This window comes from Hyla sarda, chromosome 2 (assembly GCF_029499605.1).
Source record: "Hyla sarda isolate aHylSar1 chromosome 2, aHylSar1.hap1, whole genome shotgun sequence".
Lineage (NCBI taxonomy): Eukaryota > Metazoa > Chordata > Amphibia > Anura > Hylidae > Hyla > Hyla sarda.
Genome location: NC_079190.1, coordinates 450,854,758 through 450,871,310, shown reverse-complemented (window position 1 = coordinate 450,871,310; position 16,553 = coordinate 450,854,758). Strand labels below are relative to the sequence as shown.

The 16,553-nt window shown below is 41.3% G+C and overlaps 1 protein-coding gene across 1 annotated transcript in view; it reads left to right on the top strand.

Annotated features, from left to right (window-relative positions):
- CADM2 (cell adhesion molecule 2) overlaps positions 1 to 16,553 on the top strand; it is a 486,710-nt gene that overhangs the window by 98,248 nt on the left and 371,909 nt on the right. The window contains exon 2 of the mRNA XM_056559359.1: positions 11,661 to 11,809. Within this exon, the coding sequence (XP_056415334.1) occupies positions 11,745 to 11,809 (65 nt within the window). The 5' untranslated portion in view covers positions 11,661 to 11,744. The remainder of the gene's footprint in view (positions 1 to 11,660; positions 11,810 to 16,553) is intronic.

The following is a 16,553-nucleotide window of genomic DNA, read 5'->3' as shown; positions in this document are numbered from 1 at the left end:
ATTACTTTTGATCATTTATGCTTTCAAAAAGATTTGCCTTCAAACATCATGTCAATGTTTACAATTTTTGATGTAGAAGTCCTTTGTAGTTCAAAACCACATTCATTCATTGCTGCAGTGCTCTAGGTACTAAGATTCATAAAGGTAATATTTAAATAGACCTGATGTAGAAATAGCTAGAGGGATAGTGTTGGACAAAAACATGGAGTATCACTTCTCATATGCTCGTATGCCATGGTGTAGATAAACCAATATACCGTATTTATCGGCGTATAACACACACTTTTTAGGATAAAACTTTTAGCCTAAAGTCTATGTGCGTGTTATACGCCGATACACCCCCAGGAAAGGCAGGGGGAGAGAGGCCGTCGCTGCCCGCTTCTCTCCCCCTGCCTTTCCTGGGGTCTAGAGCCCTGCTGCCGGCCCTTCTCTCCCCCTGGCTATCGGCGCCACTGCCCGTTCTGTCCCCCTGACTATCGGTACCGGCGCCCCATTGCCGGCGCCGATAGCCAGGGGGAGAGAAGCGGCGCCGACAGCCAGGGGGAGAGAAAGGGCAGCGGCACCCATTGTCGGCGCCGCTGCCCCGTTGCCTCCCCCCATCCCCGGTGGCATAATTACCTGGGTCGGGTCCGCGCTGCTGCAGGCCTCCGGCGTGCGTCCCCGGTGTCATTGCTATGCGCTGCACGGCGCGGCGCACTGATGTCATGCGCCGCGCCGTGCATAGCAACGATGCAGGGGACGCACGCCGGAGGCCTGCAGCAGCGCGGACCCGACTCAGGTAATTATGCCACGGGGGATGGGGGGAGGCAACGGGGCAGCGGCGCCGGCAATGGGTGCTGCTGCCCTTCTCTCCCCTTGGCTATCGGTGTTGGCAATGGGGCGCCGGCACCGATAGTCAGGGGGACAGAACGGGCAGCGGCGCCGATAGCCAGGGGGTGAGAAGGGCCGGCAGCAGCGCTCTAGACCCCAGGAAAGGCAGGGGGAGAGAAGCGGGCAGCGACGGCCTCTCTCCCCCTGCCTTTCCTGGGGGTTTATCGGGGTATACACGCGCACACACGCACCCTCATTTTACCATGGATATTTGGGTAAAAAACTTTTTTTACCCAAATATCCTTGGTAAAATGAGGGTGCGTGTTATAGGCCGGTGCGTGGTATACCCCGATAAATACAGTATTTTATTAAAGAAGTTGGTCAAGCAGGATACATTTAACCCCTTCCCTCTTTGGCGATTTTAAATTTTTGCCCTTTTGTTTTTTCCTCCTCACCTTCTAAAAATAATAACACTTTCAATTTTCCACCTGAAAATCCATATGAGGGCTCGTTCTTTGTGTCAACAATTTTACTTTGTAATACCTTTAATAATTTCAATTTCAAAATCTACGGTGAAGCCAGAAAAAAATAATTTGTGGGGCAAAATTGAAAAAAAGAAAAAAGCCATATGTAATTTTTAGCAGCTTCCGTTTCTACGCAGTGCAGTTTTCAGTAAACATTGAACCTTATATTTATTTTGTAGGTCCATACGGTTGCAAGGACATTACATTTATATAGGTTTGATTTTATTTTACTACTAAAAAAAAGTTATGACTACATGCACCAAAATTAATATGTTGTAAAATTTCCTCTTCTGACCCCTATAACTTTTTTTTTTTCTGTATAAGGGGAGATATGAGGGCTCATTTTTTGCACCATGATCTGAAGTTTTTTCTATACCATTTTTGTTTTGATCAGACTTTTTTTATAACTTTTTATTCATTTTTTTATGGTATAAAAACTGACCAAAATACGAAATTTTGAAATTTTTTTACGTGTACGCCATTGAACATGTCGTTTAATTAACAATAAATTTTTATAGTTCAGACATGTGGCAGGTAGGGATCCTCCTTGCGTCCCTCAAGCTGTTTGGGACGCCACAATTTCACCGCAGCAGTCCCGAACAGCACCACTGAGCTAACTGGCAATGTTTACTTTCGTTTTAGACACGGCGATCAAGTTTGATCACCACATCTAAAGGGTTAATGCTGGACATCAGCCCGATCGATAATGTCCAGCATTAGCTGGGGATTCTGGCTGCCATTAGCAACCGGGACCCACCGGGTATGATGCACGCTCACCTGCTAAGCGCGTGTCTTACCTTGGGAGCCGCAGATGAATGTTAATGAACGTCCATTTGCAGCAAGAAAAGAAGAAAAAAAAAGAGGGAGGACTGGGTTGAAAAAAATCTGCAATACTCACCTCATTCGTCCTAATGATCCAATGCTCACTTACTCCCCAGTGATCTCTATGTCCTGGTCCCTTCTTAACACTCAAGAAATTTTTTAACTAGTGATGAGCGGCAGGGGCCATATTCGAATTTGTGATATTTAGTGAATATATGGATGAATATGCGTCGTATGCTCGCAAAATTTGCATATTCACTATGCTCGTTCACTTTTTTTTCCATGGAAAATCGTAATTAAATTCTTATAGTGTGCATGCGAGATTATATAGTGAAGGGGTGGGCAACTTTCCAATTGATTGCTAGGGATGTTGTTAACTTCTGACAACTGTATTTGCATCCTTTTCATTGGCCCAGAAGGGAGGGATTAGTGTCCTCTGGAAGTGCCGATATTCGCTAATATTTGCATATTCACATATATGAAATATTCGCGCTCCACACTGATTGACACAGTAAATAATATTGGAGCCTTCTTTGGACCACAAGCTGGAAGCAGGGAGGGATGATCACTTTTTTTTTTACACAGTACACATCATTGTTGTGATGTGTACTGTGAAGAAAAAAAAAGAATATTTGTCATTACGGATATATAGCACTATATTTTAAATATTTGCAAAATCACAAAGTGACGATATTTGTGGTAAAAATTAGCATTTTGAATATTTGCGCTCAACACTAGTCTTAACATGATCACACTTATTATAAAAAGATAACTTACTGGTTCATACCTTAGTTTCAAGATTCCCTATGTCAGCAGTGCAAATCCTTTGCTCTCCATTCAGTGTTTATCTTCATGTCGGTTCATCCAATGTGGTAAGCAGATCCCTCTTCATTTATATGCGGTTGTAAATGTTGTGCCTGAATTCTGCATAAGGTGTTTATCCTTTTGTGTTTATCCTGTATCTCTCATTGCAATCAACGTTGCACACAAGGAAGGGCTCCTGTGTCATTTGTCTAATTAATGGCTAAGGTAGACCTCCATTGGGATCATTGATGAATAACCATTTCCTATGTGTCAGGAGGGTACCAGTAAGTGGAGATCACAGGGAACTCAGGTAGCAACAGAAATATTAGATGGTTAAGGGGTTGTCCAGTGAAAAACTATTTATCCTCTACGGAATAGAAAATATAGGTGTCTAATCTTGGGGGTCTAATCACTGGAACCCCTTGCTAGCTCTAGAATGGAGAGTATCAAAGATATCCAAGTAAAGCACTAGGGCATCTTTAGCATTCTCATGCAATTGAATAGATGACATGGCATCTGAGAGCCAGGGCACTGTTATGGAGATCATAGGGAGTCCCAGTGATTGGACCCCCATGATCAGACATTTATTCACTATCCTGTGGATAGGGGATATCTTGGTTTTCACTGAAAAATACATTTAATGTTTTGTTTTCCACCTTTTTAAAACAGCCATTAACCCCACCAGACAACCATCCATAGGCTAAAAACATTTTTAAGAACATATAATGTAGTAGGTTATGTGAATAGCGAGGTTAACTATAATTTAAACATATAGTATGTTAAATACATTGTGGAAAGTTTAAAGACGTCCAAAACCAAATTGTGTTTTTATTTTCTTATTTCAAGTTTCTGGTCAGTCACATAAGCTGCTGTAGTAGTTTACAACTTCTTTGGGGGACTTTAAATGATGTAGTAAAATATGACTTAAATGACTGCATTAAGGCTCAAATGCATTCGAGTCAGGGGTTTTGTTGGAAGTAAGAGCTCGATTGACTGTAATAAATCTTGTGTTTTGTGCGGTTAAGCTTTGTGCTGTCTGGCTGTTCAAGTTCTACACCCAACATGACTAAAACAATCGTAGACTTTCCTCTTTACAAAAAGTTATCAGCATTGTCTAAGGCAGGAAAGCCCAACAGACAATTAAAACAAATTTGAAAACACTTATGTTTAGTGCAATAGTAGAAAGTAGCATCAAGTGTTTGGAGACTGTTGTGATTCGGGCAGGTTGTTTGATAGTAGTTGGGGAGTACACTACTACACGCTTCTCCCTACTTGTTCAGCAATGAGCCGACCAACTGATGAAAACTTTTGACATTTCACTTTGTTAAAATGACTGGTATACTTTAAGAAACTTAATCCCTTTCTACTTTTTAAATTATAAAATAGATAAACTCTAAATGAAAATCAAATCAAATGAATCACTCTGCAACCAAAACATGGAGGGTATACTGAAATAACCAATAAAATACCATGATGTATTGTACTCTATGCATTAGTAGTACAAAGGCCATTCCCTATTTTTAGTGATTCCACTAATACCATCCACTTGCCCAAGCATGTATGTTTATTTCAATGGGGAAACGTGAAGATACTCTACCCTTAACCTCACTAACACTGTCCCTTACCTCTTGTAGTAAAACAGAATTGGGTATGTTGAAATCAGCTTTTTGGGTTAGTCCGGCAGTCCCTATATACGGGAGGTAATCTTTCTAAAATTGATAGGGTTGGAATTTTAGGCTTTGTATTTGTCTCTGTTTTGTCTTTATTTTTTTTACAAACAAACATCATTTACCACCTGATGATCTTTTGGAGCTACTCGGACAAACCACAGGTGCAGAGTCAAATATGAGACGAAAATGAAGAAACCTGCACTCCAGTAGTCCTTAAAAGTTTTATCCATTTGAAACAGGGAGATATAAATCTTCTCAAACCAGACAAGAAAGTGTTGATGTGTTTTGGGAGTTACCCCTTAGTCATAAACAACCCCTAAAAAACCTTACTAAGGGTAGGGTCACACGTAATGGATCCGCAGCTTTTCATGCGGCAGATCCACCAGCGATCCAATCCATTTTGTGCCTCCAGCTGTTGCCAAAGCTGGTGGCACAAGTTGATTCGCCTGCGAGTCGGCGAATGCACTGGGACATCACGGCTGACATTGCAGCTGCTCCGCGATGTCTGAGTGGACTTGGGGCGGAGCGAGGCAGGGGAACAGGGGATGGTAACAGCTGGAGGCACAAAATGGGTTCGGTCACCGGCGCATCCGCAGCATAATATACCGCTGTTACGTGTGACCCTACCCATATTTTGATTGAGAAGTATATACTTACTTGTTTCTAATGGATGTGCAATAAAGTATAAAGCTTTTATGGACTTTTGGAGTGCCGACGTCTTCTTCATTTAATTTATTTTGGTGTATGCAAAAATTTAACTTATGACTAAGACCCTGTGAGGTCAAAAAGCATCAAGTTATTCACTATTTGTTTGTCCTGCTGAATTGTGTGCTTTTATATATGATTCAATAAAGGAATAATACTTTTACCTGCAATCTGTGCTGGGCTGCTACCTTGGAGTATTGCATTACTATGGCAACAGAGCTGCCCATCAGCCCATGTATGGGGTAGTTATATGACCAGGTGTGCTGACTTGCATTTAATAATTATTACATATTATTATGCAAGTCAAATGGAAATGGATTATACTGGGTGGCATACAGGCGTATCCATTGTTAGCATCTGTTAACAAACAGTACAGACCAAAAATTTGGACACAACTTCTCATTCAAAGAGTTTTCTTTATTTTCATGAAAAAGAAAATTGTAGATTTACACTGAAGGCATCAAAACTATGAATTGACACATGTGGAATTATATACATAACAAAAAAGTGTGAAACAACTGAAAATATGTCATATTCTAGGTGGAAAGTGTCCCCAAGTGCAGTCACAAAAACCCATCAAGAGCTACAAAGAAACTGGCTCACATGTGGACCGCCCCAGGAAAGGAAGACCAAGAGTCACTGCTGCTGCGGTGGATAAGTTCATTCGAGTCACCAGCCTCAGAAATCGCAGTTTAACAGCAGCTCAGATTAGAGACCAGGTCAATGCCACACAGAGTTCTAGCAGCAGACACATCTCTAGAACAACTGTTAAGAGGAGACTGTGTGAGGCCTTCATGATAGAATATCTGCTAGGAAACCACTGCTAACGACAGGCAACAAGCAGAAGAAACTTGTTTGGGCTAAAGAACACAAGGAATGGACATTAGACCAATGGAAATCTGTGTTTTGGTCTGATGAGTCTAAATTTGAGATCTTTGGTTCCAACCACCATGTCTTTGTGCGATGCAAAAAAGGTGAACGGATGGACTCTACATGCCTGGTTCCCACCGTGAAGCATGGAGGAGGAGGTGTGATGGTTTGGGGGTGCTTTGCTGGTGACACTGTTGGGGATTTATTCAAAATTGAAGGCATGACTACCACAGCCTCTTGCAGCGGCATGCTATTCCATCAGGTTTGCGTTTAGTTGGACCAGCATTTATTTTTCAACAGGACAATGACCCCAAACACACCTCCAGGCTGTGTAAGGGTTATTTGACCAAGAAGGAGAGTGATGGGGTGCTGCGCCAGATGACCTGGCCTCCACAGTCACCAGACCTGAACCCAATGAAGGCAAAATGGCCAACAAGTGGTAAGCATCTCTGGGAACTCCTTCAAGACTGTTGGAAGACCATTTCAGGTGACTACCTCTTGAAGCTCATCAAGAGAATGCCAAGAGTGTGCAAAGCAGTAATCAAAGCAAAAGGTGGCTACTTTGAAGAACCTAGAATATGACATATTTTCAGTTCTTTCACACTTTTTTGTTATGTCTATAATTCCACATGTGTTAATTCATAGTTTTGATGCCTTCAGTGTGAATCTACAATTTTCATAGTCATGAAAATAAAGAAAACTCTTTGAATGAGAAGGTGTGTCCAAACTTTTGGTCTGTACTGTATACTGGATGTTTTTTCTCTTCTCAAGTGTATAAAATATATACATTTAACAGAAACTACAACCCTGCGTGAACCCACTGTTATCCCGAGTGCATTACCACTGCGACAAATTACTTTACTATTTATCTGCACTTCTTTTTGTACAGTAGTCCCATTGTCTACAGTATCTCACGCGTTCACCTAAAATAATGGTAAGATCATTTCTTCAAGGCAAGATCACATCTGAGACTCCTTAACATGTGACGTCTTTCAATAGCAATTAACTAAAGATAAGATATCCGAGGGTGGAACACCCCTTTAATTACCAACCGAACTGCAATTTTTAAACAGATCCATTGACACATTCGTAGTTAAGGCCAAGTCCCCATCCACATTCCCCAGGGAGCGCACACAGGTCTATTGCTAGCTTACATGCATTCTTCTTAGTAGAAACAAATTGTCAGAGATGAAAGGTTTCTTCAAGATTACCCTGTAATTAGGAAAAGCAAATACAAAACTGTTCTAGAAATGGGGCAGAAAACGAGGAAGCTTGAAAGGAATATTGAGCCAAATGTCTGACTATGTGAATGCAGTCTGTGGCACTCGAGTTAATCACACAGTGAAAGAGATGATATAAAAGGACTTCATTGATTTATTTATTGAATCCTTCGTCTCTGGAAGCCTCTCGGACTGATTATCGCACCAAGAATTACAGCTTTGCATATAAACAATTTAGAAATGCAGATTAAATGTGCATTATGAATGTTATGTTCCCAGAGGACACAAGTGATTTGACAGGAGATATACTGTACGTTTTCCTAATGACGAGATACAGAATGTATGCTACTGCCATCTCCTATAGCCTTTATTCCATCATATTGTTTATATTAGCTCTCCAGCACATTCTTATTTATCACCCAATTGGAAAGTGCTTTATAGTGGCAATGATTCAACCCCCCGGTGATTTAAAGAAAGACTTCGTAATACAAATTAAACCATGTTACCTTACACCATTCCTTTATTTCCTGCACCTTCTGTTTATTGTATTCTGAGATGTTTATATGGCAAATCACAAAGGATTATATTAAGGTTTTGTTAGAGAAATATATTACAAGTGACTTATTTCATTGTTTACCTTGAAGACATGCACAGTATTATCAGCCGTGTGTTGGTTTTTGGAAGTAACAATCTACTGGATGATTTTTGTGTTGCTAAAAAAAAACCTGCATGGGTTATTTCAACTTTCTTTAGGAAAATAGTTGTTAAAGTAGATACAAAAATCAAGTAAAATTAAGCTATGGAGAAAGTTAAAGGAGGTTTCCTATCTGTAAAAAGATGACTTCCGGGCCCTTCTGACCTGTTTGTGGCTGCAAGAGATTATTGGAAAGTTGTCTTTCACAATTTGCGTAACTCCTATTGATATAAATAAGAGGTGTGCAAATGGAGTGGCACTGATAGTTATGTAAACAATGTATCCTGTGGGGCTCCACTTTATTTGCAAGCCCCATCAATGTTAATAGGCATTATGCAAATTGCGTAAGATAACTAACTCGTCTGTTTTAAGCTTCCCAACTATCTCTGGTGGCCACAAATAGGCCGAGAAGCCATCTGTTTCATAGATTGGAAAACACCTTTAGTTCAGTTGCTGGCCACATTTACTTCAAAGGGTCTTTATAAACACGTGCTTCTTATTTTTTTTTTTTTGGCCTATGGGGAAGAATCGTCAGGCTGCAATACACTTTAGACAATCGGCCGCTTGTGCCTAAGTTGGTGCATTCCCAGGACTTATGTCTAAAGTGTATGGTGACCTCAAGACTTGCCCTTTTTCCTGCTTTCAATACATCAGCTATAAGAACTGACTCCCGTTGTGACCTAATATGTTCCAACCCATGACTGGTGTTTAACCCGATAACGACCATGGACGTCTATACTCGTCCAATGGCCGTTACCGGGGTATGACGCGGGCTCCCGACTCGAGCCCGCGTCATACCGGCCAGCCCCCAGCTGATTCCTGTAGCTGGGGGCCGGCGTTAATGGCCGACATGCGGCGATCGCCGCGGCCGGCTATTAACCCTTTAGATCGCCGCTGTCAAAGTTGACAGCGGCGTCTAAAGGTGCCTGTATTAAGTCCCTGGTGGTCCAGTGGGGTGTATCCCCCCCCCCCCCCCCCCCCCGCAGCGCGATCGCGGGGGAGCGATCCACTACTGAGGTAGCCTGAGGGCTTACCTCTCCTGCTGCGGTGGCTCCGGTGCTCTGAATGATAAAGCCTGGCAGGGCCAGGCTTTATCAATCGAGCGCAGAGCACGCAGATCATTGTGGTTTTATGAAACCACAATGATCTGTATGAGGAATCTAATGATTCCTCCTAAAAGTCCCCTAAGGGGACTGAAAGTGTAAAAAAAAAAAAGTTTAAAAAAAGTTTAAAAACACACACATTAACCCCTTCCTTATTTAAAGTTTAAATCACCCCCCTTTTCCCAAATTCTATATTAAAAATATGTTATCATAATAAAAATAAACATATGTGATATCGCCGCATGCATAAATGTCTGAACTATAAAAATATATCATTAATTAAACCGCACGGTCAATGGCGTACACGCAAAAAAATTCCAAAGTCCAAAATAGCGTATTTTTGGTCACTTTTCATACCATTAAAAAAAGGAATAAAAAGCGATCAAGAAGTCCAATCAAAATAAAAATGGTACCGATTAAAACTTCAGATCACGGCGCAAAAAAATTAGCCCTCAAACCACCCTGTACGTGGAAAAATTTAAAAAGTTATAGGGGTCAGAAAAGGACAATTTTAAATGTATAAATTTTCCTGCATGTAGTTATGATTTTTTCCAGAAGTACGACGAAATCAAACCTATATAAGTAGGGGATCATTTTAATTGTATTGACCTACAGAATAAAGATAAAGTGTCATTTTTACCGAAAAATGTACTGCCTAGAAACAGAAGCCCCCAAAATTTACAAAATTGTGTTTTTTCTTCAATTTTGTCGCACAATGATTTTATTTTCCGTTTCGCCATAAATGTTTGTGTAAAATGACTGATGTCATTCCAAAGTAGAATTGGTGGTGCAAAAAATAAGCCCTCATATGGATTTTTAGGTGCAAAATTGAAAGGGTTATGATTTTTAAAAGGTAAGGAGGAAAAAAACTAAAGTGTAAAAACAGAAAAATGCTTGGTCCTTAAGGGGTTAAACCAGTAATGTTAGGGCAGGCAGAAGTATAAAGAGTGCATTGAATATTGTACATCAACACATACTGAAAAACAATCTATATTCATAGATAGATAGATAGATAGACACAGGTAGACAGATGGACAGACATATAGATAGATAATATAGATAAAGGTCCAATGTAAGGGTGTGAGTAGTTATTCAACTGTGGTCTCAAGTTCATCACACTAGCAAGAGATAAGTGTAGCACACCAGTTGCAAATTAAGGTAACAGGTAAAACATTATTGCTTCAGGGTCTCTTCATGCACAGTATCCTGTGCAGATGTGATGGGCAGGATTTGATATGCAGGATTTTATGCTAAAGATTTTAATGTTAACTATATGACTGGACACAGCTTTAAATCCTGTGCATAAAATCTGTGCAGGATACTGTAGTGTGAATAGCCCCTAAAAATGGCTGTGAGAGGCAGCTGAAACATTGCCTGTTAATGAATAAAGTTTCACTTATTACGTTAATTTTGATCGGTGTGCTGAAATGATGTCTAGATAGATAGATAGAGAGATCGATGGATGGCTAGATGATAGATAGACAGGCAGACAGACATAGAAGATAGATAGATGATAGATAGGTAGATAGATAGATAGATGATTGATAGATAATAGATAGATAGAAGATATATATTAGATAGACAGACAGACAGACAGATAAATATATAGATAGATAATAGATATTTAGATATTTAGATAGATAGATAGGAAATAGATATTAGATAGACAGACGGCAGATAGAAGATAGATAGATAGATAGACAGAGAGGAGATAGATAGATAGATCGATAAATAGATGATAGATAGATAGATATGAAATGGATAGATAGACAGACAGATAGAAGATAAATATATAGATAGATAATATATATTTTGATAGATAGGAAATAGATATTAGATAGACAGACAGGCAGATAGATAGATAGATTGATTGATTGATAGAAAGAGAGAAGATAGATAAATAAATAGAAAGATAGATAGATGTTTTTTTAATAACATGTTACACCTCTAATCTTTAAGTTAAAGTAAATATTTTTATTAAATATCTCAATTGTTACCAGTAGTATAATAAACAATTACATGTACAAATGCCCTTCGTAAATATTGTAAAAGCGATAACATTAAGGATACTAACATAGTAGCAGAGCTGAATATGTGATCTCCCTAAACAACACTTTCTGCAATGCAATGAATAGAGCTAAAAAGCCAACTCAGTTCTGCCGCATCTGTAATTGGTCAAGACTGATGGCTCCGCTGCAACAACACTGGAAATAACAAAATGTGTTAAGTGTCAAATCCAGGCCCTGAGCAAATGTGTTTTTGATCAAGAACTGAAACCAAGAAGTGGTGTACAGAAGTGATTGCCTCCTGTTATTTCCCAGTGCTGTGTTTTCCCTTGATTCTTGTGTGTGTGTCGGCCTGTAGCATGCTTGTGCTTTTACATTCTGCTTTGTAACGTCCATGCTTATGTCAGCTGTATTTTCTGACTCTCCTTTTAGTAAGCCAAGGGCAGCATCCAGTCACGCAGAATGTTACAGCTATTGAAGGAGGAACGGTGAACTTGACTTGTCGTGTTGATCAAAATGATAACACCTCCCTCCAGTGGTCAAACCCTGCTCAGCAGACCCTATACTTCGACGACAAAAAAGGTAACTGTGTTTTATAGTTCTAAATTCTCATTGCTAGTTTGTACACATGTCTTGCAATGCTTGTATTTTTCTCCCCACACTCTGCCCTCCATATAATACATTGGAATATTTTAATCCTGGCTTTCTATTTTGAAATCGCCAACAAACACAGAGAAGGTTTCTGACTTGTCGAGATGTACATGAAAAGCCTTTTTGCTGTGAGGCTTTGTAGGTCTTATGAATAGATTCTTCACTGAGCTTTAGCTGAGAAATTCCTTAGCTGATGCTAAGGAATATACCTCATATAGTGAATTTGTACTCGGCGCTAACAATAAGCTTGGTGGTTAAGATTGTGGTCTCTTTCTCTGTCAAGAATAATTGAGAATTCTGCAGTAAGCGTTAAATGAAAGGCTTACATGCACGTTGGAGGATGCCCGAAGGCCTGCGGGTTCTGACAATGTGAGAAATGTTAGGATAACTTAGATAGACTTATATTTCGGTATCTCCACTATATTCTACCAGACATGAACAGGACAGCAAAGTTTTAATATTAATTCCTAGTGAAGTCTAGAGAGAGAGCAAGGGGAAAAAAAACACAAAAAAAAAAAAAAACAACTCCCATTCATTTTAGCCAAAGGGTTTGAACATGAAAAACTTCCATTAAGCATTTCACAAGAAGCAGCATGGAATCCGCTACAAAGTTGATTCAGATCATTCATTTGATTAGATAAAATGATGTTAATGTGTGTGTGTTTCTTTCCCACTTCTGATAGTCTGCATATATCCTCGCACTTCCCCGGCTTTTTGTAATGAGCTGTCAACATTGATATTCAGGACTGGATTTGAATCTTATCAAAGATTTCTAGAAAAGAAAAATGATTTGTATTTCGGCTGATGTTACCAATAATAATGCATTGAATTATTTATAGAGAAACATGTCACCAGGATTGTATTGCAGGATCTGCATGCACTAAGTGGGAGTATGAACCAAGGGCCTTAAAGGGTTATTGCTTTATGGACATTTATGACATACCCACAGGATATGGTGTGAATATCCGATACATTGGGCCCCATTCTGGGAACTCCAGACTCCTTTTTCCCACTTGCAGCTGGTTGGGAAGATTAAAACAGTGGGCTGTTTTATGTAGTTTATGTAACTCCCATAGAGGTTTATGGTAGTGGTATTAATAGTGTAGCAGCTTTTCTGTTTATGTAACTCAAGAATTCTGAAAAAAACATAGCCTCTAGTGCAATACTTTACAACCCCCATTTACTTCAATGGAGGTTATGCAATCTTCCTACAACAGATGTCTCAGCTGTTTTTAGCTTTCTGACCATCTCTGGTGATTGCCGCCAGGCCAAAGGGGGGTTAAGGATCCTCAATCTCGAGATGCAGGACCTACATTGATCATTTATAGCATGTCTTGTGGATGTGCCATTTCTGTAAAGATAGTGATAACCCTTTAAGAGACCAACTGCACCTAAGCCTTCAGTTCATAAAAAGAAGTAGTCTTCTTTATCTTTCCTCATAAAGAAGAATGAGATAAACAGCTTATAAAAAAAAAAAATCGACCTATAGATGTAAATGCTAGGATATGTACATGTGTATAGGTCAAAACAGAGGATCGCCGATACCCTACTCAATGTTAGCATGGCTTCCAAAATTTACATCCTGCTGTGGGCACTAACTTCCCTAAAATGGCCTGAAATGCCTCTATGTAAATATATAATTTATAAACCACACCCATTTTATACTTTGAAATTAAAATAGTTGACAAGTATGGCTTTCTGTCTGTGCAATTCGCAGCTTTTGGGTCTAGATGAGAAGAATTTTACTTATATACATAAACACAATGTTATTAGAAACAAAAAGTTATTAGAAATCTGTAGAACTTTTTAGTATGTAATATTTAACCCTTAACCCCTACAGGACCCATGACGTAATGGTACGTCCCGACACCCTGGGTCTTAAGGACCAGGGACGTACATTTACGTCATGGGCAGTTTTAGTCCCCGCCGTGCGCCGGGCGGGGATCGGAGCGGGATGCCTGCTGAAATCATTCAGCAGGCATCCCGTGCAAATGCCCAGGGGGGTCATCAGACCCCCCCATGTCGGCGATCGCGGCAAATCGCAAGTGAATTCACACTTGCGATTTGCGCGATTCCGGGTCATTACGGGTCTATTGTGACCGGTGACCCGGAATAGAAGGGGGATCGCGGGTGTCTAAGACACCCACGATCCCCCTGAAGCGATAGGAGTGAGGTGGCACGGGTGCCACCCCTCCTATCCCTGCTATTGGTGGTCTAGACGCGACCACCAATAGCAGATCGGGGGCGGGGGGTTTACTTTCGTTTTCCCCGTCCTGCCCTCCCACAATAGGCGGGGCAGGACGGGGAAATGACGGGGACCGGCGCCGAAGATCCACTTACCGATCCGGGCGGGCGTCGGAGGCTGCAGGCGACGGAGATCGGCGGGCGGCGATGATGTGCGGCTGGATCCGACGGAAGCCGGTGAGTTGCCTAGCAACATCTGGAGGGTACAGTTTGAGACCATTATACAGTGGTCTCTAACTGTAGCCCTCCAGATGTTGCAAAACTACAACTCCCAGCATGCCCAGACAGCTGTTTGGGCATGCTGGAATATGTAGTTTTGCAACAGCTGGAGGGCTACAGTTTGAGACCACTATATAGTGGTCCCTAAACTGTAGCCCTCCAGATCTTGAAAAAAACTACAACTCCTAGCATGCTCAAACAACTGTTTGCTGTCAGGGCATGCTGGGAATTGTAGTTTTGCAACAGCTGGAGGACCACAGTTTGGAGATCACTTTGCAGTGGTCTCTAAAACTGTAGCCCTCCAGATGCAAAACTGCAAATTCCAGCATGTCCAAACAGCAATCAGCTGTCTCGGCATGCTGGGAGTTGTAGTTGCGTACCTCCAGCTATTGCATGACTACATCTCCCAGCATGCCCTTCGGCGATCAGTACATGCTGGGAGTTGTAGTTTTGCAACAGCTGGAGGCACACTGGTTAGAAAATACTGAGTTAGGTAACAGAACCTAACTGAAGGTTTTCCAACCAGTGTGCCTCCAGCTGTTGCAAAAGTACAACTCCCAGCATGCACGGTCTGTCAGTACATGCTGGGAGTTGTAGTTTTGAAACAGCTGGAGGTTTGCCCCCCCCCATGTGAACGTACAGGGTACATTCACATGGGCAGGCTTACAGTAAGTTTCCTGCTTCAAGTTTGGGCTGCGGCAAATTTTTCGCCGTAGCTCAAACTTCTAGCGAGAAACTCACCGTAACCTACCAGTGCGAATGTACCCTAAAAACACTACACTACCACATAATAAAGGGTAAAACACTACATATACACCCCCTTACACTGTCCCCCCAATAAAAATGAAAAACGTATTGTATGGCAGTGTTTCCAAAACGGAGCCTCCAGCTGTTGCAAAACAACAACTCCCAGCATTTCCGGACAGCCACTGACTGTCCAGGCATGCTGGGAATTTAGCAACAGCTGGAGGCACCCTGTTTGGGAATCAGTGGCATAGAATACCCCTATGTCCACCCCTGTGCAATCCCTAATTTAGTCCTCAAATGCGCATGGCGCTCTCTCACTTCAGAGCCCTGTCGTATTTCAAGGAAACAGTTTAGGGCCACATATGGGACATCTCCGTACTCGGGAGAAATTGCACTACTAATTTTGGGGGGCTTTTTCTCCTTTTACCCCTTAGGAAAAGGAAAAGTTGGGGCTACACCAGCTTGTTAGTGTAAAAAAAAAAAAATTACACTAACATGCCGGTGTTGCCCTTTACTTTTTATTTTCACAAGCGTTAAAAGGAAAAAAAGACCCCCAAAATTTGTAACGCAATTTCTCCTGAGTATAGAAATACCCCATATGTGGGCGTAAAATGCTCTGTGGGCGCATAACAAGGCTCAGGAGTGAGAGCGCACCATGTACATTTGAGGTCTAAATTGGTGATTTGCACAGGGGTGGCTGATTTTACCGCGGTTCTGACATAAACCCCCCCCCAAAAAATACCCACATGTGACCCTATTTTGGAAACTACACCCCTCACGGAATGTAATAAGGGGTACAGTGAGCATTTACGCCCCACAGGTGTCTGACAGATTTTTGGAACAGTGGTCCGTGAAAATGAAAAATTTTATTTTTCATTTGCACAGCCCACTGTTCCAAAGATCTGTCAAACGCCAGTGGGGTTTAAATATTCACTGCACCCCTTATTAATTTCTGTGAGGGGTGTAGTTTCCAAAATAGGGTCACATGTGGGGGGTTCCACTGTTCTGGCACCACGGGGGGCTTTGTAAACGCACATGGCCCCTGACTTCCATTCCAAAACATTTTTTTCCCAAAAGCTCAATGGCGCTCCTTCTCTTCTGAGCATTGTAGTGCGCCAGCAGAGCACTTGACGTCCACACATGGGGTATTTCCATACTCAGAAGAGATGGGGTTACAAATTTTGGGGGGTCTTTTCTGCTATTAACCCTTACAAAAATGTGAAATTTGGGGGGAAACACACATTTTAGTGAATTTTTTATTTTTATTTTTTACATATGCAAAAGTCGTGAAACCCCTGTGGGGTATTAAGGCTCGCTTTATTCCTTGTTACGTTCCTCAAGGGGTCTAGTTTCCAAAATGGTATGCCACGTGTTTTTTTTTTTTGCTGTTCTGGCACCATAGGGGCTTCCTAAATGCGACATGCCCCCGGAGCAAAATTTGCTCTCAAAAAGCCAAATATGACT